Source organism: Orycteropus afer, unplaced genomic scaffold (genome assembly GCF_000298275.1).
Source record: "Orycteropus afer afer isolate SDZICR_OR568_19922 unplaced genomic scaffold, OryAfe1.0 scaffold00033, whole genome shotgun sequence".
NCBI classification, from domain to species: Eukaryota; Metazoa; Chordata; class Mammalia; order Tubulidentata; family Orycteropodidae; genus Orycteropus; species Orycteropus afer.
The window spans coordinates 1,856,101-1,880,224 of record NW_006921620.1 but is presented as its reverse complement, the minus strand read 5'-3'; the positions used below and the strand labels follow the sequence as shown (position 1 = coordinate 1,880,224).

The window sequence follows — 24,124 nt, the reverse complement described above, 5'->3', positions numbered from 1 at the left end:
GGATTATTTTGAAGGAAACCCATACATTTCATTCCATCCATATATATTCCCGTATGTACCTCTAAAAGATAAAAGCCATCAGAAAATCTCAAGTAGGGAACTGATGATCAGATCATTTAGGACAACCACTCTGAAAGCAGTGTGAAAGTTGGTGTTTTGGTTATTTTATGCTGCTCTAATGGAAAAATACTACAGATGGGATGGCTTGAACAAACAGAAATTTATTCTCTTACAGTTTTAGAGGCTAGAAGTTCAAGTTCAAAGTGCTAGGTCTAGGGCCTGGGTGAAAGCCCCTAGACCTTGGCCTTCAGCTCTGCCTTTCTTCTCCTGGCCCACTGAAGCTAGAGGCATCTCTTCACTCAGGCAGCTGCTGGCTGCTGAGTCTGACAAGTCCAAGATTGATAAATGAAAAGGCACAGTCCCAACAGTACCAAACTACATAGCAGGCCATTGATTCAAGTCTGTTAAAAGTCCCAAGATCAGCAGAGCATGGCAGGCTGCTGCATGAAGACTTGGCTACATGCAGGGTCCAACCATGCCAAAAAGTGAGTGACCTTCCTCAAAGTTGCTGCTTATATACTGGAAGCAGCCCACATTGCTAAAGCAACTACTCAGCTGCTCCAGTAGATTGCACCATGGAAATGATTGCCAGTCTCACCATTGGGGAATAACTGCATCCAGCTGCCCAGCCACTCAACCAGCCCAACCAGGTTGACACACAACCTTAACTAACACAGTTGGGTTGCAGAAAAGAGTATATGGGAGTAAGATATATGTGTATTGATGGTTATTTATTTAAAAATATTTCTGAAATGCCTACTATATGCTAGACTTTGTGTTGTTTTGTTCTGTCGAGTTGGCCCCAACTCGTAGTGACCCCTCCTTGGGTTTCTGAGGCGCAGTATCACTATGGATGTAGATTGCCTAACCTGCCTTCCAAGAGTGGCTGGTGGGTTTGAACCACCAGCCTTTTGGTTAGCAGTCAATTGCCTTAGGCACTATGCTACCAGAGCTCCTATAAAAGAGACAGCCTGGTCTACCTGGCGGGGAGTGGCTGGTGGGTTTGAACTGCCAGCCTCGCGCTTGGCAGTCGACTGCCTTAGGCCCGAGGCCATCCCCTAGGGCCGGACTTTGTGTTAGGTTTAGTAAACAAACTATGATTCTGTCCTCATGACCCTTTGCCTTCTAGTGCAGGATTTCTCAACCTCAGTGCTGTTAATATTTTAGACCTATAGTTCTTTGTTGTAGGAGGATGCCTTGTGAAGTGTAGGGTGTTTAGCAGCATCCTGGCCTCTGTACCTCCACATACTAGATGTCAGTAGCAAATCTCCCCTTCCCCTACTCAGTTGTGACAACCCAGAATGCCTCCAGACATTGCCAAGCATCCCCTAGAGGGCAAAATCACCCCCAGTTTAGAACTACTGGATTAGTGAGACGATTCAGATAGGATGCAATGAATGCCATAAATATCGAAAAGAAAAGGCTTCGATTAGAATGAACCCACCAACTGCTCTGCGGGAGAAAGATGTGATAGTCAGTTTTCATAGAGATTTACAGCCTTGGAAACAGTTTTACTCTGTCTATGGGGTCACTGTGAGTTGGAATCAGGTCAATATGAGGCTTGCTGGCAATGGGTTTGGTTGTTTGGTTTTAAAGCTAGTAAAAACTATATGCATATCTTAAAAGAGCCTGCACAAAGTCTTCTTGAGTGTCCAGCTTACTCTGTCTCCCTAAACTTCCCTTTTTGGCAAATACTAATAGAACTGGGTAGCAGTTAGACACCTTGTTTTCTTGTGGGCATGCTCGGTCCTACCATGTTTAGGAGAAAACTGAAAGCTGGAGGCCAAAAGCTGTGGTCAGTTACTCATGCATAACCCCAGAAATATCCCGTTTATGAAAACCATGCCTAACAATCTAAGGATGGAAATTTTGGTTCTAGGGGTAGACCAGGATTTGCTCAAGAGTATATGAAAATACTTAATTCAGAATGTTGATTGTAGTTTGTTCTTTCTGTAAAGAAATCTTTATTGCTAAAATTCTCTCTACAGCAATAACTAGGATTCCTTTCTTACAACCTTACCCTTAAACCAAAAGTAAATATTGTTACGTCCACTCTTTTCCTTTCAGCATGCCAACTTGATTATAGTGTTCCACTGGAGATCAAACTATTTTAGTTATAGTCAGGGGTTATTGGGGATTTTGGAACAAAAAAAGTTAGAGGATAAAATCCCTTAACCTCAGTTCTGCAGCCTGTGCTTGTTATTGTTTATGCACAAAAATCATGAAGGAACTTCTCCTTGGGGAAATAAGCAACAACTGTTTCTGTTTAGCTCTGAGAGAAGGCCTCTTTTTGGGGTGGGGGTAGAAGATTAGATCATAACACAAGGCCATTAAGAATTTTAAAACAATGCCATCCATCACACAGGCTTTGCTATAAAACCTAAATTCTCACATGTGGAGTTTTCTTAGGGAAGAATCATCATTTTTAAACCACTTGGGGATCCTGAGTGACAAAGCTTAACCAAGGGTGGTTGATTGGCTGGAACACTTCCCAGAAGTGTGTATATTTCTCGTATGATGCATACTATGGAGACCTTTACATGCCTTTGGACTTAGTTCAGTGAATCAAACTACTGTGTTTTGAAAGGAGGAGAATTTTGTGGTTAGATGCCCCACTTCATAGGAGGTTAAAATGAGATAAATAAAGGCTTTTTATCAACCATAAAACATTATACAAATATAAGGCATCATTGTCATTATTTTCTTGCTGCCAGGAAGACTGATGGACAAGCTCTCAGGAGACACAACTCTTGTTTTGGGTTTTGTGGGAGTGTGTGTTCTGCATACTGAATTAGATTTTCATAAAGGCACAGCATCATCTCAATTTTCTTAATCATCTTTAAGTATAATTTGCACACATATCCTCATCCCAGGGCCATCGTGCTGCACAACTCCAGGGGGTACCATTCCATTGCAGTGGCACTGATTCATCTGGTAACATTCTTTCCCCCAGTACTGGCCCATGACACATATGCTGCAAGAATGTCCATCAACCCGGCTGACATGATTACCTCTAAAATTATAATCTTATCTTCTTTTACCCTGTCCAGCTTCTTTATTCTATAAACATCAACTCAAATGCTACTTGTTTTGGTGAAATTTTCAACAAATTAGTTCTTTTCACTTCACTGTGTATTCAAATGGGAGTTCTAATGGCATAGTGCCTAAGGCATTTGACTGCTAACCAGAAGGCTGGCGGTTCAAACCCACCAGGCACACCTCAGAAGGAAGAGTGGGCAATCTACTTCCATAGTGACACCGTCTCAGAAACCCAAGGAGGGGTCACTATAAGTCAGATCTGACTTGATGGCAGTAAGATGTGTTAAGACACAGGTTCCCTCTGTATTGAATGAAAATGAGAAAGCAAAGAAAAGCACTAAACACTTAACCACTTTTAAATTGTTAAAGAGCAAGGGTAGAGTCTATGCCAGGGATGGGCACTGGTTTTTTGTTTTTTTTCTATTAAGGGCCAGACAGTAAATATTTTCAGCTTGTAGACCATAATTGTCCCAATTATTCAACTCTGGCATTGTAACATGAAAGCAATAATAGGCATTATATAAATGAATAGGCAGGGTTTGCTCAAATAAAATTTTAGACACCAGAATTTGAATTTCATATCATTTTCATGTGTCACAAAATGTAATTTGTTTGATTTTTCTCTCCCTATCATTTAAAAATATAAAATCCATTCTTAGTTCATGAGCCATAATGAAAACAGATCATGGGCTGTAGTTTGCTAACTCCTGGACTATGCTTTTCTCACTGTTGATGGTGAGTAGCTGGACACACATGCACACACCCACACACACAAAAGCTGTTGCTCTTAAGTTGGTTCTGACTCATTGTGACTCCATGTGTTACAAAATAGAGCTACTTCATCGAGTTTGCTTGGCTGTAATCTTTATGGAAGCAGATTGCCAGGGCTTTCCCCTGCAGCACTCCTGGGTGGGTTTGATGCACTGACCTTTAGTGAGTAGTCACCTGTAAACTATTTATATCACTCAGGGGCCTTAAGCTGTACATGAGTAGCTATTTCATAATTGCTTGCCCAGGTAAGGACAGAGTGACACTCATTAGTCATATCACCTGTGGAGTAGGAATCTGAAATTCTGGGCCAACCCCTGTCCTGATGCTTTCTAGCTAGTGACTTTAGGGTAGTCACACAGTATCAGTCTCAGACTGCTCATTTGTAAAGTAGGGATCAAAATTCTTGATCTGCCTCTTTCACAGGGCTGGCGTGAACCTCAAATGAGATCCTGGTTGCATAGATCACGTTATGAACTCGAAAGCATGATAGAAAACATCAAACCTCACTACCATTTTCATATGGTCTTATTCTTAGTTTTCTGTAGGTCCCTGGGTGGTGCAATACAGTTTGCGTTTGGGCAATCTACTTCCGTAGTGATACTGCCTCAGAAACCATAGGAGGGGTCGCTATGAGTGATATCTGACTCGATGGCAGTGAGTTTGGTTTTGGTTTTTTACTAACATAAGCATTGGCAGTTCAAATCCACCCAGTGGTGGTTGGGCAGAAAGGCCTGGCAGTCTACGTCTGTAAGACAGTTGTGTGCCTTTGAGTTAATTCGAACTCAAAGCAACCCTGGGTATCAGAGTAGAACTGCCCCATAGGGTTTCCTAGGCTGTTATCTTTACAGAAGCAGCAGATTACTAGGTCTTTTCTCCCAAAGAATGGGAATTTGAACTACTGACAGCCGAGCATTTAACCATTGTGCAGTGAAGACTCCTTTTCGTAAGATTACAGCCATTGAAAACCCTATGGAGTGCAGTTTGCTGTACTGCCTTAAACAACTAATATGAGGAGCCCAGCATGGGCGAAGGATACCATCAGGAAAGGTGGCTGGAAGGAGGAGGGTAGAGGAGGGAAGGAGAATTCTGTGTACTAAAGAGTTTGGATTTTATTTTCCTATAAATGAATGGGAAGGAAGATGGGGCAATCTACTTCCGTAGTGATACTGCCTTGGAAACCCAAGGAGGGGTCACTATGAGTTGGGCCAATTCAATGACACATAACAACAACATGAACAAAGAAAAGTCATTGGAGATTTATCAGTCAGGGATCTCCAGAGAATTGGCCCATGCAGTTGATGAGCCTGCATGGCGGTTAGAAGTTCAGGTCAGAGTTGATGTTGCAGTCTTGAGTCTGAAATCTGTAATGCAGGCTAGCGGTTGCTGATCTGAGGCAGAGTTCCTTCATCCTTCAGGTGTTCTAAGTTTTTTCTCTAAAGGCTTTCAACTGATTGGATGAAGCCTTCTCTCAATTTGGAGGGTAATCTGCTTTATTTAAAATCAACTGATTGTAAATATTAATCACACCTACACACATTCATAACAACATCTAAACTCTTTGATTAAACAATGGCACCATAGCCTAGCCAAGTTGACACATAAAATTAATCATCACAGAAGAGTTTAGTCAGGGCAAGAACGTAATTAGCTTTGGGCTTCAGAAGATTTACTCTGGAGGCAAGTGTGTAGAAGGAAATATTTGGGGCACAGGTAGAGGCGGAGATAGGGAGACCACTTAGGAGACCTCTATTACAATGCAAATGGCAGATGAAGAGGAGTTGAACTATAGGGCAATAGCATTAGGATAAAGAATAAACATACTTTTTAAAAAAAAAAAAAAAAAAACTTGTGTGCATTAAATTAAAAGGTTTTCTGGAAGTGGAATGTTATTCTGAATACACTGGAGAAGCACAGTGTTGAAAAGAATCCTTTTGTAAATAATTCTAAATGCACATGCACATACAAATTGTCAGACTTAAATTCCTTTCTTGAAGTTTAGGTGCTTGTCTTCAAGTGTTCTTTAGATTGGATAGCCTGTACAATCGATCGTTGACAGATTTCTGAACAACCCCTGTTACAGATTTGATAACTAAAGAGGGTAATTGGCAGAGCTTTCCCAAGTATTTATTAACAAATAGAAAAGTGTTAGCCTCTGCAGAGATTTTGATGACCTTTTGCTTAAAACTTGACTTCTCAGTGGAATGCATTGTGATTGATGTTTTTGTTTCAGAAACAGGCCCAAGCAGTAAGGAACCGAATCAGATTCCTCCACGTAAGTCTTTATGCAACTATTTCGAAATGAAGCCTCCTGGGCTTTTATAAGAATGAGTTGGTTAGTGAACCTTTGCCAGACTTTGGGTTTTGATAAGAAGACCTCTGCTCCCATTCTTCCTTCTCTCCTTTCTTTTTTTTCCCCCACATGCTTTCTTTTTCCTTTCCTCTGCCTGCCCTTCAGTCTACTTTTTCTTCTTTTCCTCTCTACCTTCACTATTTTTTAGTATTAATTTGTTGACTCATTGGTGTATATGGTCTTGATGGAAAGGTAGTATAATCCATATTTAGTTTTAGAGAAGTTATTTGCATACTAATATCTACTGTGTGAAGAAAGCAAGTTAAGTTAATTAAGTTATTACAGCTATAGGAGTAATTTGCTTTGCCTGTCATCAACAATATTTACCTGCTTAGAGAAACAGTGCTGAGGAAAATAGTTGTTGTACCTTTAAGACACTTTTTCCAAGGAATACGGAGTGGTATGGGGAACACATGTGAGGAAAAAAAAGAGAGAGAGAGAGAGAAACATCAACTACTATATAGATGGATGAGTTGGAAATTATTTAGGTCAGTTTCCTCATTCTATACAGAATACGAATCTGACCCAGAAAGATTTAAGTGACTTGCCCTGGTTACGATTAGTGTTTCAGGCAGGACTAGAACCTGTATTTCTGGCACTATGCCCCAAGCTCTTCTTTGGGGCGTGTGTGTGTGTGTGTGTGTGTGTGATTTGGGTGAAAATTTACTGAGCAAATTCACTTTCCATACAGCAGTTCACATACACTTTGTCTCACGACATCAACCACAATTTACCACAGTGCAACAAACAGCTCCCCTCCCACTTCCTCCCGATAGTTACCTCTATGCACTCCTGCCCCCTGAACTGTCTCACTGTGCATAAGCAGCCCTTCTTTCTCCCATGATTGTTCTATCCAAGGAGTGTATCTACCTCAGGTAAATGTTCAACTCATATGCCAGTATTTTGTTGGCTGAAAACCACAGGTGTGGGTTCAATTCCAGACCTGAAGGGCAGCTAGGGGCCATAGTCTCAGTGGTTCCACCAGGCTCTATCGGACCAACAAACCTGGTCCCACCCCCTTTTCTTTTTTTCCCAAATGATCTTGAGTTTTGTTCCACATTGTTCTCCCTCTCTATCTAAGATCTCCTACACTGATCCCCCTCTGAGTGGTAAACAGTGGTAGCCAGGCACCACCTAGTTTTTCTGGTCTCATAGTCGTGTAGGCTATGGATCTCATGGTGTACCAGTCGCCGAGCTCTTCTAAATGATTGTTGTCTTATGAGGAAAATCTTTTTAAGACTCTCAGGATTGGTCTCCATGCTAACACCATCACACACACAAAACAACTAACTAGTCTAGAAAGTTCCTTTATACAAAGCAGTTTATAAATAGTGAAGTTGTTGTTGTTGTTGTTGTTAGGTGCTGTCGCGTCATCTCTGACTCATAGCGACCCTATGCACAGCAGAAAGAAACACTGCCCAGTCCTGTGCCAGCTTCACGATCCCTGCTATACCTGAGCCCATCATGGTAGCCACTGTGTCAGTCCATCGTGTTGAGGACCTCCCGCTTTCTCATTGACCCTCCACTTTACCAAGCATGACATTCTTCTCCAGGGAATGGTTCCATCTTACAACATGACCAAAGTAAATGAGACAAAGTCTGGCCATCCTCTCTTCCAAGGAGCATTCACTTCTTCCAGGACAGATTTGTTAGTTCTTTTAGCAGTTCATGGTACTTTCAGCATTCTTCACCAGCACCACAACTCAAAAGCATTGGCTTTTCTTAGGTCTTCCTTATTCATTGTCCAGCTCTCACATGCATATGAAAACCAAAAACCAAGCTCACTGTCTTCGAGTCAGATCCGACTCATAGTGACCCCTCCTTGGGTTTCCAAGGCAGTATCTCTATGGAAATAGATTGCCCAATCTTCCTTCTGAGGAGTGGGTTTGAACCGCCAGCCTTCTGGGTAGCAGTTAAATGCCTTAGGTGCTATGCCACCAGATTGAAAATACTATGGCTTGTGTCTGGTGCACCTTAATCCTCAAGGAGACATATTTGCTCTTAAGCACTTGCCAGAAGTCTTTTGCAGCCGATTTGCTCAGTGCTATACATTGTCTGGTATCTTGACTCATGCTTCTGTTGATGTTGATTGTAGAATCAAGTAATACTAAGTCTTTGACAACTTCAATCTTTTCTCCATTTATCATGATGCTGCTCATTGGTCCAGTTGTGAGGATTTTTGTTTTCTTTTTGTTAAGGTGTAATCCATAGGTGAAATACTTAATAAGTGAACTACTTAACAATAGCATGGATGTAGACATGAACCCAGAAATAGAGACACATATGAACACAGTCCTTCTTACTTACTCTGATTGTCATCAATGATAGCTCCATTTTTGGAATTTTAGAATATTTCCACTAAAGACCTTAAAAATCATGCCTCATTTTACACCAGTAAACATAGAAAGACAAGTCATCATTTATTATCTCTCCTATGGACTAGATTAAATTAGATTTATGGCATGCTTCAGCTTAACCATCAGAGCATTCTTCCTAGTTCTCACCCCTTTTAGGAGATCCCTATCTCTTTTACAAACTCCTATTTTAGATACCTGGCCGACTGACTGGAAGAGATCCATATTTGTGCCCATTCCAAAGAAAGGTGATCCCACAGAATGTAGAAATTATAGAACAATATTATTAATATCACATGCAAGTAAGATCTTACTGAAGATAATTCAGAAATGTTTGCAGCAGTATATTGATAGAGAACTTCCAGAGGTTCAAGTCGGATTCAGAAGAGGACGTGGAACAAGGGATATCATAGCTGTTGTCAGATGGATCTTGGCTCAAGGCAAAGAATACCAGAAAGATGTTTCCTTGTGTTTTATTGACTATGCAAAGGCATTTGATTGTGTGGATCATGACAAATTATGGATAACATTGAGAAGAATGGGAATTCCCGAGCACTTGATTGTACTCATGAGGAATTTGTACCTTGACCAGGAGGCTGTCGTTCGGACAGAACAAGGGGACACTACATGGTTTAAAATCAAGAAGGGAGTGTGTCAGGGTTGTATCCTTTCTCCACACTTATTCAATCTATATGCTGAGCAAATAATCCGAGAAGCTGGACTATATGAAGAAAAACGTGGTATCAGGATTGGAGGAAGAATCATTAACAACCTGAGATATGCAGACGATACAACTTTGCTTGCTGAAAGTGAGGATGACTTAAGGCACCTACTGATGAAGGTTGAAGAATACAGTCTGCAGTATGGATTACATCTCAACATAAAGAAAACAAAAATCCTCACAACTGGACCAATGAGCAGCATCACAATAAATGGAGAGAAGATTGAGGTTGTCAAGGAATTCCCGTTACTTGGTTCTACAATCGATGCCAACGGAAGCAGCAGTCAGGACATTAGACGATGTGTAGCATTGGGAAAGTCAACTGCGAAGGAACTGTTTCAAGTGCTGAGGAGCAAGGATATCTCCTTGAGGACTAAGGTGCGCCTGACACAAGCCATGATATTTCCAATCGTCTCGTATGCATGTGAGAGCTGGACAATGAATAGGGAAGACCGAAGAAGAGTTGATGTTTTTGAGTTGTGGTGCTGGCGAAGAATGCTGAAAGTACCATGGACTGCTAAAAGAACTAACAGATCTGTCCTGGAGGAAGTGCAGCCAGAATGCTCCTTGGAAGCAAGAATGGCCAGACTTCGTCTCACCTATTTTGGTCATGTTGTCAGAAGGGACCATTCCCTGGAGAAGGATGTCATGCTTGGTAGGGTGGAGGGTCGACGAAAGAGGGGGAGGCCTTCAAGGAGATGGATTGATACGGTGGCTGCGATGATGGGCTCAAGTATAGCAGGGATTGTGGGGCTGGCGCGGGATCAGGCAGTGTTTCGTTCTGCTGTGCATGGGGTCGCTATGAGTCGGAAATGGCGGCACTTAACAACAACAACAATTTTATATAGCCCCTGTGTTCAGCAGTGAAAGGAGCTCTGATGGGGCTGTGGTTAAAACATTGGGCTGCTAACCAAAAGTTCAGTAGTTTGAACCCACCAGCCTCTGTGTGGGAGAAAGGTGAGGCAGTCTGTTTCTGTAAAGGTTTATAGCCTTGAAAACCCTATGGGGCAATTCTACTCTATCCTGTAGGGTCACTATGAGTCAGAATTGACTCAGTGGCAGTGCGTTTGGTTTAGGTGGTTTCAGCAGGTAAAGCAGTAGTATCCTTGTCTGTTCAGAAGTTAAATGAACATGCAAAGGGCACAGGGCTAGTAATTGGAAAGAATGGGAATTTGAATCCTTCTAGACTTTCCACAATGACACACTTTTCCTGAGCCTCTTTGGAGTGCTGGGATTGCTCAAAGGTATTGTTTGTCTATAGCTGAATCTTCTACACTGAAGTGAGTTGAAAGGCGAAGAAACAAAGAGATTTAACTTTTACAGAGACCAGCTGAAACTGCTTTTGAGTGATGAGTGTAGTGGAGATTGGATTGAAATAATGGGCAGATATACCTTCAATTTGCATTAAAAAACCAGAGACCTCAGAGATTTTATTGTACCAAAAACTCTCTCCCTTGGAAATTGATTTTAACATTTTCTAAGTGACTCAAAGAAGGTAGTTTTCTTAAATGAAAGGAAATGTTCTATTTCTATGGCCTGGAATTAATTTCAAATATAAAAATCTTTGCCAAATAGAGGAACAATTGGTTCTATTTATGTGTTTTGCTGACCATAAAACTGACATCACTCTCCACTGAGAAGTATTTCCGTTCCCCACATAGAAGGATCACGGTTGGAAAAGTGTTAAGATGTAGGATGTTTTAAATGACACAATATGCATTTGTTAAAACTGAGGATTTAAAATGAGGATATCAGTGAAATATTGTAATCCACAGGAATAGTCTGTTACTCTGTGCTTCCTTCTTCTTCTCAGCCCCTTTCTTGCTGTTATCTTTTATACTTTCAGATGATCACAGAAGTATGTTTGTGATGTGTTGTGTTTTCTGTGCAGTGCCTCCTGTGCCTCGTTGGAGGTCTTCAGTCAAATCAATAAGAAACAGAGTCAGATGTTGATAATGGAAGTTTACCTTACTTTCCAATGCATCTTAATCTCTGAATTTTCAAGCCATTTACCATTCAAATAGTAGGTCCTCAGATTAGAGCAATGAAATGATAAACATAAGGTTTCATACAGAGTTTACAAATCTGATTTTTAGTTAAGTGCATTGCTCAAAATAGATTGCAGAGTGAAGATGTCGTGGAAACCTCAGAACTTCCTTTTTCCTTCCAGAAATCATTTATAAGTTACAAATACAGTGTATTTTTGGGGGGATCTTCATTATGTTATCAGATTTTATTAGTCCTTGCTCAGTTGACAGTGCTTGTAAAATAGATATAAGTTTTAATAGGTATAAAATGCAGACCGACTTAAGTGCGTATCTTGGTTTCCCTACTTTGTAGCAATTTTCCATGGTCTGGACACCTTAACTGTGATGGGCATTGCATTTGCAGCATTTGTGATTGGAGCACTCCTGACGGGGGCCTTGTGGTACATCTATTCTCACACAGGTTAGTGCAACTGTTGAATATTATGTTGACTCATCTCGTGGGCTGGCCATGCAACAAATAGTGTTTTGTTGGACAAATTAACAGATGAAATAATGAATGAAAGAGAAAGTTTGTCCCTACCATTTTCACATGTATATATTTTGGCGTAAATTGGGTTTTGTAAAAATACAATTTGCTGAAAGCCGTGCCGAAAAAAAAATATTTGGATACTTACTTATGTTGGTTGCAAATGAGATATTGGTGAAGGTTCATTTCTGATAAGGCTATTTTGTGGTTAGAGTTGAATTTTAAAAAGTTACTGAGACAAACTGGAAATATGAACCATCCCCATAAAGCTAAAGACCTCAGAATAGGAAAAAAAATGAAGCAGATTTTATTGCTACATCTGCGAAGGTGCTGAGTACAGGCCACCAGAATTTCTCAGCCTCTTTTTTTCTTCTCTTAAGCCCATGCCATACTCATCTTCCTTTTTCTTTTCTTTTTGAACATTTTACTGTTTTAGGTGAAAGTTTACACAGCAAGATAGATTTCCTATTCAGTAATTCATACACAGATTGTTCTGTGACCTTGGTTACAATCCCCTTAAATGTTTCAGGACTCTCACCATTTCCATTCTACCTGCCCTATAGTCACCCATCTAATTTCCCCAACCCACTTTCCCTTCTCATCTTTGCTTTTGGGTAGATGTTGAGCGTTTGGTCTCATGCAGTCAATTATTTAAAGGAGCACATTCCTCACAGATGTTATCGTTTATTTTATAGGCCAATTTATTATTTGGCTAAAAGGTAACTTTTGGGAGTGGCTTAAGTTCCAGGTAAAAGGGTATCTTATCTTAGGGCGATAGTATCAGGGGTTCCTCTAATCCAGTAAGTCTCATCTTTTTTATGAATTTGAATTTTGTCCTACATTTTCCTCCAGTTCTAACCAGGACCTTCTATTATGTCCCTGGTCGGAACAGTCGGGGTGGTTGCTTAGTCTCAGGCTGTAATATGCCATACTCTTCTTTGATGCCATAAAGTGCTCTTATCTTTCTATAAAGTTGTTTCAAATTTCAAAGCCTGTAAGAATTGAAAACAAATAAAAGTGATGAAACAAAGCACTTTGTTTTCAAGCTATGTTCCCTGGTCCAGAAATTCTGATGTCCCTGTCTCTCCATATTCCCAAGGTTGAGACTTATTGGCCCAAGTAGTGAACCTGTTCTGAGCCTAATACAGAATGAAAGTCCCACAAGGGAGTCAGTAGAATGATAGGGAGGGAACAAATGGCCTGTCCTTCGGTTGCTTCTTTCTTAGTCTTAATTCCTTGCAATTCTGGGGAGGAAAAACATGCATTTTGAGGCTCATCTAGCCAGCTAGTTGGGCTTGTTCATTCTCAGATAGTTTCAGTTTACATTATTGAACCTAGGTAAATCAGAGGCCAGTGGCAGGCCCAGCCGCTCTGTTTAGAGTTCTGTTAATTCTCCATTGAACCAATGAAGGCCAGGATCTCTGACCTCACCTTGGGCCATTCAACTAGTCAAACTGAAAGGATGACTGATTTAAAGTGGAGAGAAGCCCGAAACATTTTGAGGAATCATATCTTACTCCTCTTGATTGCTAGACAAAAAACCACAAATCTCTGTTGAGAATAAAAACATGGTACAGCGATCTCTGTTACTCTTTGTTCTCTGTTCAATATAAGTTAAAATGTTCAAATTTCAGATTCTTTTTCATGAGAATTTTCCTTTCAAATACTGCTGCCCCAGCTGAGTTATTTTAGATCTTAGCAGAGGAGAGGAACAGAACCCTTTTGAACATGTGAAATTCATTAAGTCCAGAGCTGACCCCTTGCCAGAGTTTGTTGTTGTTGTTGTTATGTGCCGTCAAGTCAGACCCAACTCATAGCGACCCCTCCTTAGGTTTCCAAGGCAGTACCACTACGGAAGTAGATTGCCCAGTCTTCCTTCCAAAGAGTGGCTGGTGGGTTTGAACCACCAGCCTTCTGATTAGCAGTCCAAGTGCCTTAGGCACTACGCTACCAGAGCTCCCTGCCAGAGTGTAGGAGCATTTAATATTATTGTTAATTGTTATATTATTGTTGGTATTCCTAGTCAACAGCCTTTGAGTGAAGTATATTTCATGTGAGAGAGAAAAGCAGACTCTCAAGTGTAATGGTTCTAAGGATTGTACAAAAGGTTGTGCGTCAATTTAGGAGTATTCTTCCTTGTGAACTGTTTTTAAAATGACCAGAAAGGACAGCTGTTAGCAGAGGTGCATTTTAAGGTGAATAATTTTGTCATAGGAATACTGACTTGTTCAAACCTCAAAGTTCTTTGCAACTTTTTCCAACCTCCCACATGGCTGTGAGGTTCTAGGGCTGTTGGCAGCCTGTGCTGTATACTGGGAATGAACTTGAAATTACTCCAAGAAAACTGTAACCCTAAGGTTTTTATACAGGCTAGGCACCCACAGATGTTCCATATGTGCCTGCTAAGCCACGGACTGGCTGAGGTCATAAGGCTGCACCCTCAACTTTGAAAGTTAATCTCTTGCCAGTAAGCTGTCAGGAAGCCAGATCCAGGGAGAATAAGGCACTTGCTATTGGAACACACCCCCATTGAAACCCCCCTGGCAATCCACGATCATCCACAACCAAGCATGCAAACCTATTGAAAAGGAAAGCTGGTTGAAGGTGTTTATTGCTACTCACTGAATTTGGAGGTTTGTTATTATTGCTTCCTTCCCCCTCAAACCACAGGCTTCAGTGTTTTTAAGTTTTGTTAATATAGAAATAGGTTTGTAAGTAGATTAAAGCAAAACAAAACAAAAAACCCTGCCTATGGTGCTTTCTAGCAGAAGAAATTATGCTGTTATCAGAAGGCTTAGACATTTATAGACACTGTCACTTGGGCTTTAAATCTATTAACATCATATATAATACAACTTCAAAATTACTTTTCATTAAAAGCTATAACTTCTGGTTCATCTCACAGCCTGCTCCTGAAGAACACTAGGGGTATACTCTACGTGAACAGGTTTAATTTTTCTACAAACCTAAAGAATACTCACTTTTTCCCCTACACATCTGAAAAAGAGCTAGGTTGTAGTTTCTTGTCCAGAACCCCTTTGATTTCTTCTTTTCCTGGGTGAGCTAGCAATAAGTTTAGATGAAGGGAGAATTTCATAAGGTGGCCAGCAACGGCAATGAGTTTGGTTTTGGGTTTTAGGGAGAAGTGGGTGTTCAAACCCTGACTCAGTCCACTTCAATTTCTACAGTAAACTAAGCCGTAGAACTCAGACCTTATATGGTATATTTGGGGGATTCAAACAGCATCTGCCTCTATGTCAAAAACAATCCTTAATTTGGATGACTTTCACTTTAGTTGTGCTTTCCATTCCATCTGCAGCACAGAGCACTAAACCAATTCACATACTTGGATTGTGGATATCTACTTACATACCTGGAATGCAAGAGAGTCCAGGAAAGCTTGGTTCCCACTTTATCATATGACAGCTCTGGGCATAAGGAGTTGTCATATGATAAATACTTCCATAGGCTGTATTAACTTTGTTCAGGGAAACTCCATTCCTAAAACTTCATTCTCTCCTAAGACAGTGCAGAGAAGAGGAATGGTGTGGGGGTAGAAGTGGTGCTGGAATGGAACCATAGAATCTTCACGCTACTTGGGGAGTCTAGCTAGTTCAGGGGCCCCCAGCCCTCTAGTGCAGGAAGATCCCTAAAATCATGGCAGAATTACATCTCTGCATTTTTCTGAAAAGAGAAAGCTTTTATTTGGTGTTAAAAATGTATAGCTTTATCAAAGTAGTACATACGCACAGTTTAAATGCTGGAATAGTATTACAAGACTCGTTACGGAAAACATCAGACCTATACTGCCCCTTTCCCCATATCCTCTCCAGAGCAGCCATTTTTGAGTCTTAGCTGCTTTTGACTCTTTCCTTCCTTTCTCCTCCTCTTCCAGGTTATTATCAGACTTTTGAGTGTAAGTACAATCCCACAGAAAACCAAACTGCAGGTGCAAACAGTATGGCCATGCTATAGGCATATAAAAAGGAAATGTTAGGCAGGACAACTTGAAAGCCTTTAATTCCTACTTTGGAACATTTCCTCCTTTCCCCATAACTTACAACAACTCTTGCTGGAGAGTTCCACCTGCAAAAGAAAGTCTTTTAGCTTGGATAGTGGTGAGGGACAATTTTTGAAAATGTTAAAAAGGTAGTAGTATTCAGAACTCTTGGTGATTGAAAACTTCTCTGAACTCAAGGTGGTCTTAGTCATTCTTAGTGGAGTGAGCCTGTGAAGTGATTCCAGTTAGATGTCAAGAAACTGAGGTATTCACCAGTACAAAACTGTAACCAGTATTTGGGCCTAGAAAAAACCTCGTTTTCTTCCCATCCACAAGGAATGTTAAATCTAAATCCCCCCCAGGCATATGGTTGTCAATCTTATACTTAAGTATCTCCTGAGAAAAAGATTCCATAAATTCCCTTTATAACTAAGCAATCCTCATAATCAGCAAGCTCTTTTCTATCTGACCCAAATCCCCGTGGCCACCATTTAAACTCATTTCCTCATGTTCTGCCTCAAGGGAGCGAGGGACAGCTGTCTGTTCCTCTGTAATAATCTTCTGTGGGCAATATTTGCAAACAGCTTCCTTTGGACTAAATAATCGGAATTCCTTTCATCTTCCTTTTAAACTCTTGTTGTTGTTTCCCCTTAAAGCTTCTCCGTGTTTTCCACATCTTTCTTACATAAAGTTTCTTCCCCTAGTACCCAAACCAAGACCTGCCATGGTGAAAGGCTTGGTGATAAGAATAAGAATCCAGTGGTAAAGTCAACTGCCAAAGACATGGCAGGAAATTAGATATGGACATCACCATGCCAAGCTAAAGAAACACACTTAATTTATTTAATGAAATAAAAATATCATCCTCTAAGGAACATATTTTTTCTGTTTCTGAATGCATCTCTGGCATTATCTAAGCCCAACCCCAGGCTAATAGTTGAAATGAGTAAAATTACATCTGGGGATGCTTGTTCTTCAACATACCCCCTCCTCCAGAGTACCCCCTGGGCCAGATGCGTCTTTCTCCTACTCAATCTCTGCCCCTAAATTGCTCTTCCTTAATGTGGTTTGAGATTTTAGGAACAGAGCATGAAAACCAAAGACATTTCCTCTGATGGCCAAGTGTGATGTCTGTGAACATGGTGTCTCTTTGAACCTCATACATTCACTAAGTGGGCCTACTCTTCTTGGCCCATCCCTGGCCGTCTCCTTCAGAAGTAGCATTATTGTATTTATCACACCAGAGGATAGTTTAGAAAAGGTCAGTGCTCCAAGAAATTGGAGGTGAAAAGTGGAAAGTCCAAGGAGCCCATCTTAGGAGATCCAGGGGACTGTGTCCTTCTTAAAGCAGAAACATCTGCACATTAAACTTTCTCATGGTGCCTGTTTCATCTGACAAGAAAACTTTTCCTTAATTTTGTCAAAGGTAAACGCTATTATAAACTTTGTTATATTCTGAAACTGCCAATATCTTACATGTGAAAATAGCCACAGACATAGAAGGAGTTGTCTCGAGAAGGGGTTTTCAGCATTTCCAAGCAGATTCTCATAGATCACCTTGGCACATGATTATTGGATCAAAGTCAGTAGATTATGAGATTAAGCTGACTCATCGACCTTGGTGAAATGCATCCTGCAGTCTTGTATGGGGGGCTTCTTTGTTTTGTTTTGTTTGGGAGTTTATTTTGAGTGGCGTTATACATGTAGCAGGATATGAGTTTCCAAAACCCTTAAAGTTGAAAAACCTTTTTAATGAGCACTGATTAAAATAAACTGACATGGCAACCAATTATATATTTAGCAAATAGACATCGGAAAGCAAATATTCCTGACTTCCTGGGCAGGGAGTAGCACTGGCACTTTTCCTGAGTGTGAATAATCAAGTGCATGTCTAATTCTGGAGGAGAGAAACTTGTTCACTGTCAGTAGGTGAGGCAGGGCCATCTTGCTTTTAGCAAATGAAGGCTGAGCAAATGAAGCCCAACTTAGCCACAGAGAAAGGAGGGAGGGTATTGACTTACCTCCTGCTTTGCTGATGCATCCTTTATTTAAATGGGGAAAGATGTTTTTATAATGTGGTTCTTAGACAGCCCCATTAGACCTAATTGCTAACATGAGGCTCCAGCTGGTGTGTGGATCAACATGTGGGTTGTAAGGGGGCTGCTGAACTCTTAAAGTATATGGAGATTTGTTCAGGTCTCTGGAGCATTTTCTGTGAACATCAAAATTGCTAAGAGATTTGATTCTCTTCTAGAAAGAAAGTTCCCACTCAGGAAGAAGTGAGTTTTTGGCAGAAAGTTGGTGCCATTGAGGCAAACTTTCCCACCTGTAATTACTTACACACATGAAAGCTGGGGGGGCCGTGCTGGGAAGGGTCCAAAAAAGAAGAATAAAAATACAGTGCCTCTCAGGAATATTGAATCCCTTTCCCCTCCACAGCCCCTCAGTTCCAAAAGCAAATGTATTCAGAGGAAACACAGCAAGGGCCAAATATACAACAAGCACATAAACACTCAGGTTGATGCAAAATAGCTGTGTGGTTCGTAAAATGGGTGACAGGGAAAGCTATAACCAGATCCAGGGGCATGATCCAGTTCTACATTTTGCAGAACTGCTTTTTTGGCAGCTGCTGTGGGAGGCCCCAGAAAGGGAATGGTTCTTGCGGGCTCGAGTTCCCGGGCTCAGAGGGCAGAGCCTTTGCGCTGTGTGTTTTGTTTTAACGAAGCCGGCCGGGAGGGTTGCTTATCTCCAGCTGATAGATGTGTATTTCAGCATGACAGGAAAGAGGAGGCTCATTCATAAACAGACCTGGCCTTCTGGGGCTTCCCACATTTGAGGGGAGGGACTGCTTACAAGAAGTTTATGAAGTTGATACTCAGAGTTTTCAAGGAAAATGCAGTGTTTTTCATTGGAGAGATCTGAACACGTTTCCGTATCTAAAGGCATTTGTTGAGGGCTGCACTGAGGCCAGTTTTGCCGAAGAAAAGACTAACTCTAGGACCTTTTGCAGTGTTAAATGCAAACCATGTGTGTGACCTGAGGTTTCCTCCCTCTCGAAAGCAGTGTATGTTTGGCTCAAAGAATGAGTTTAGCTAAAAGGCAGTAGGGTGTGTAATGAAAAGTGGGATGCTTCATGCGTTAGGAGATACTCACCCTGTACTCCGCAGTGAACCTCAGGATGGAAGAGGTTTGTTCTCTGGCAGCTGCAGTCCCCATGTACAAACAACTGAGCCCCTTCCCTGCAAGGATTTGCAGATAGCACCGCCGACCCCCCCCCCTTTCTAAGGTAGTTTGTCTGCTTAGTGAACAAGGCACTCTCTAGTGTTGGTCTTTTAGCTGCTGTCCAGTTGGCTCTCAGCTCCTGGTGACCTCATGCACAACATTACAAAACGCTGCCCAGTCCTGTGCCCTGCTCATGATCAGTTATGTATTGCACAGTGGTGATCCACAGGGCTTTCACTGGCTGCTTTTAGGCAATAGATTGCCAGGTCTTTCTTCCTACTCTGACTTAATCTGGAAGCTCCTCTGAAGCCAGTTCAGCATCATAGCAACATGCAGGCCTCCACTGGCAGACGGGTAGCGGCTACGCATGAGGTGCACTGGCCGGGAATAGAACCAGGTCTCCTGCTTGGAAGAAGAGAATTCTACCACTGAACCACCACTGCGCTTCTTTACTGTAACTAGGGCAGAATATAGATTTCATTGCCCTATTTTCAACAAGTACATTCTGTAAAAGGCCCCCAAGCTACCAAGGTTCTCTTGTTATAGTTTAAAGGTCTCACCCTTCACACTCCGCAGTAGCTTTATGAGAGTCAGTAGATAGCAGTTCTTGAATACAGGTGCTGATCACTTGGATTATACAGTACAGATGTGGGTGAATTCTTCAAAGGGCCCCAAAATCCAGGGATCTTTGTGTCAGCTGTCAGAGGTCTTAGCCCCTGTGACTGCCTGTTAGTCAGCTTAAAAATGATCTTTTCCCCATGTGAGTGGCTTTACGAGCAAAACAAAACAACAAACTGCAAAAGCTTATGGTAAGGGCTGACCAGCAAGGACCTAGTCTAGCTGCTTCTGCCCATGGTTGAGAAAAACATGGACTAAAATGACAAAAAGGAAATGTTCTTTTCAGGAACTCACACACATAATGTGCATCTGTCTTTGCCTCTTCATTAACTGCAGGGGAGACAGCAGGAAGGCAGCAAGTCCCCACCACTCCTCCAGCCTCGGAAAACAGCAGCGCAGCCCACAGCATCGGCAGCACGCAGAGCACGCCCTGCTCGAGCAGCAGCACCGCCTAGCCCGGCCTGCCGCCGCTGAGGGCAGGGCCTCACAGCTGGTGCCACGTGCCCAGCCTTGGAAGGCTTAATTTTGGTTCCCTTGTAAAGAGTGAATTTCAGTATAAAATCACCTGATGTATTCATCACCACCCCCCACCCAGGGCGAAGATAAACCTAACCCCTGGACTTGATTTTCATGCTAGAAATCATGTGAGAAAGCAAAGAGGGTGGTCTTTTCCACCAGCCCCTCATAGGTTTGGGGGTTCTCAATGTGAAACACATGCCAGTTTTTATAATGCTGCTTTGTCCAGGTAAGAACATCAATAATTTTGGGCCCAGAGTTTTACAGACTCATGGAGTTGGTAAGGGGTTACTAGCCAGAGAGTAGAATCAGTGAGAGATGTGGCCAAAGATTCTTCTATGTCTGAACCAAGATGTAAAACAAAAGAAACACATTAAGACTTTCCAGGCATCCTCCAGATCTCGTTTGTGCCTTCGTCTGGGTGCACACTTCTTGACCGTGCTGCCATACCCTGTAGGGTCAGATGTGTTAGCTTGACGGGTGCTGCTCTCTGGGACTGCGTCCTGACACACATTAAGGCAACATTCCTTGCTTGTGCCCTGGGCCAAAGCCAATGCTGGTTATCTTATCAGCTTCCTATTTCTCCATACACTTGCATACCGACTGCAAAAATGTCTTAATGCAAATTTTGCATGTCTTTATAGACATATAGAAATTTAAAAATAGCTAAATTCTGGGACTGAGGATTTGTGCTCATTTATAACATTTTGTTCTGATAGACCAATAGATAAGTTGGGGCAAAATTCAATTGTAGGGTTGAAGAGAAATTTGTGGCCATATATGTGTGCATGTATGCAAGTGCAAGTATATAGTACGTTATCTGGTGAATTCATTTTCTAAGTTGAAGAGAAAACTCATTCCCCATTTGAAAATGTTATGTACTTTCAGAGTTGGAACTTATTCGTAAGTATATTTGGTAGAATAAGTGTCTTCACCTGAAAACTGTCAACATTTTCAATAGACCCTTTTGTAAAAACCAAACCCTTGTCAGATGCATGGCAGATCCTGTAAGATTCCAGTTGGTTATCTGAATGGTGTCATCAGTTCTGCCAAGAAAGTGCTGAGATAAAGGAAAGGGTTGCTTTAGTCCTCTTGCCTTAATATATCCCAAATTCAAACGGAATTTGAAGTGAATTTCATTATATGGAATAATATGATGCCACTTTGCAGCTAAAATAAGCTCAACTGATATCTCTATGTTAAGAGAACACCAGAGGAAAATTTCCATGCCCCATGACTTCCTGAGAAGAATGTCTTCATTGCAAATTAATTTTCTTCCCTGTCATTCCTCTCAAACAACTCAGAATTCCACAAGTAGAACAGACTAGATTCTACTCCAAAATATTTACAAGCAGATCTCACTGCCCTGGTTCTCCCATCAGTGGAACCTGAAGTAGGAGATATTGATGACATTCAACACCCAAGAGCAGTGTCTCTCTACATGGCAAACAAGTAGGTGGAGGTTGTCAATCATTATTACCCCATCATTAAGTAATGGTTCAATTGATTTGATACGGGTAGGCATTCACTCAGGATAATTTTAACCAAGACAGATTACATTTGGTTTGAGATTTCCAGGCTATCTAGATTGATATATTGAAAACTTTGCAAATTTCCACATACAAATGAAGATGTGAGATTAGAGAGTATTTTTCCTTTAATTTTTTTTTAACATAAGGGTATCAGAATGGAAGACCTAAATTGCGCTACCTGTGATTGAAAAAATGCGCTTTGCCTAACCTTCAGCAGAATGTATTGTTTTAGCATATTCTATGTATAAAAAAGTTTAAAGATGTCTTCAAAGAAGACTAGAGTCTTTAAGTCACTTATAGCTATATTTTACTACAAAAATTTGTGTAAAAAGATATATTTAAGTGTTTTAGATAAATTTAAGTTACTCCATATGAAATGTTTAATTTCAGTTACTGTGAATTCTTTTGATTAGTTCTTTGCTGTTTTATTTTAAGAAAATGAAAACCAAACCCTTGTCTAAAAAGAAAATTAGCTACTAGGGAGTTTTAAAAGATCCATTTTCTTATATGGATGGGGATAAAGCTTTTTGTAATATATTTAAATGTATATTTTTGAGAGAGATGCTACAATACCAATGATTTTATAAATAACTTTAAATTAATTTACAAATTTATAGTTACAAATCAAAAGAATTTTCTAAAAAGAGAGAAATGGGGGAACAATCACCTTTTATTTCTGATACATTTGAGCAAATTTGTTGGGGTCTGTTCGTCAGAAATATTATTCATATCAAGGCATCTGTGTTGATGCAGCCTGACCCCGTGTTAATTGGAGAGTCAATGTCATTAAGTACTTCTGAAGTGTTTCTTAAAAATGAATGTTAAAAAATATAGGGTGTTTTCTCCCTAGCTTCTGTTACAGCTTTTCTAATTGCTTCATACTTCACAGTTTTAATACCAAGTACAAGCTCTATTTTTATAACATATTCTGAAAGCTTCTTTGAAACTTATATTCCAGTCAAACTCTTCTCTCTGCAAGATATTTTCTTATTTCTGCTGGTTACACCATTCACAGAGGTCATTTTTATTTTGTTTGTTTAATGCTAAAGCTGTTGTTGAAGTACTTTTGAACTCCAAGGCAGACTTGTGTGTGTAATACCCTGCAGCCCTTTCCCCATGTGGTATTTACCAGCTGTTAGGCTGTATTTTTAAAAGTCAGAGATCTCTTCTAAGCTGTTTGTGTAGCATTTTCTAAACAAAACAAAACAACAACAAAAATGGTCCTTTCCTTGTCCCGTCATAAGATTGTAAATCCATTTCCGGTGTGTGTTCTGTAGTGGGCATGATTGTGAACGCATGTGCCAGGCTTCTTGCAATGTAACTACCTCATAGTTTGATTGGTGATTGTACTGCTGGTTGTGTTAACAAAGGACATTTTGTTGGGTGAGTTGTGTATGTGTTTTTTTCCGTGTTTATCTAGGGGTTGTTCATGAAACTGACAGATTTTTTCTAAAAAGGACTATTATCAATTTCCAAATACAATACTTCTCTCTTCTGGTTTTTTCCTGAATGAGCCTGATTTTGTTGCTGTCTTTCATCATTTATGAGGGTAGAAAGAGTACCCTTAAAATCCCTGTGGCCAGTTTGAACACCCCTATTGTATTCTTTTCTCTGTTCATTGTGTCAGCAATTTTGTGAACGTGCTTAGATGTATAGTTTTGATAACCATAGTTTTAACTATTTTATCTGTGCATAATAAAGAGATATATATCAGTTATTAAAATGTGTCTTGGTTAGTCATTATTAAAAATTCTTCCACCGTCGGCTGATAGAACTTTCTTCGTTTTGACTTTCTCCTAAATTAAACTTCTGCCCTATGTTGAGGAGGAGGAGGGAGAAGACTAAGAGGATCTCCTAGGCTCACTAGAACATAGGGAAGGGGGGGTAGGGTACAAAGGTGGCTGCAGCAGGAGTTATCCCACTTCCCAGAAAAATGTGGCAGGAAATCCGGAAGTGGGGATGGGTGTGGAACTCATTCCTGGACTTCTATTAATCTCCTAAAGGCAAGAAAAGGGAAACAATGTGTATTTGTTATTATTGGCCATAGAGTTGACCTCCAACATGGCAACCCTTTGCACAGTGAAACAAAATGCTGCCCAATCCTACATTTTCCCCAGGATTGTTACTTTTGTGACTCATAGAGTTTTCAGTGGCTGATTTTCAGCCTTACAGACCCATCTTAGTCTGGAAGCTCTGCTGAAACCTAGTCAGCTTCCACTGTCAGATGGGCAATGGCTGTATATAAGGTACATTGGCCAGAAATTGAACCCTGGTCTCCTTCGTGAAAAGTGAGAATCCAACCATTGTACCACCTCTGCCATCATATGTATTTAGGATCTATTCTTTTCATCCCCTCCAGTTACTACAATGTTACTTCTCTTCCAGCATTTCCTATTTCAGTATGGCACCAACGTCTTCCAGTTGCCT

The 24,124-nt window shown here is 40.9% G+C and overlaps 1 protein-coding gene across 1 annotated transcript in view; it reads left to right on the top strand.

Annotated features, from left to right (window-relative positions):
- The window catches only part of TGFBR3 (transforming growth factor beta receptor 3), a 190,835-nt gene extending 170,731 nt beyond the window's left edge, over nt 1–20,104 (top strand). Inside the window, exons 15-17 of the mRNA XM_042780300.1 lie at nt 6,107–6,142; nt 11,636–11,743; nt 19,986–20,104. Of these exons, the coding sequence (XP_042636234.1) occupies nt 6,107–6,142; nt 11,636–11,743; nt 19,986–20,104 (263 nt within the window). The remainder of the gene's footprint in view (nt 1–6,106; nt 6,143–11,635; nt 11,744–19,985) is intronic.
- Nucleotides 20,105–24,124: the final 4,020 nt, after the last annotated feature.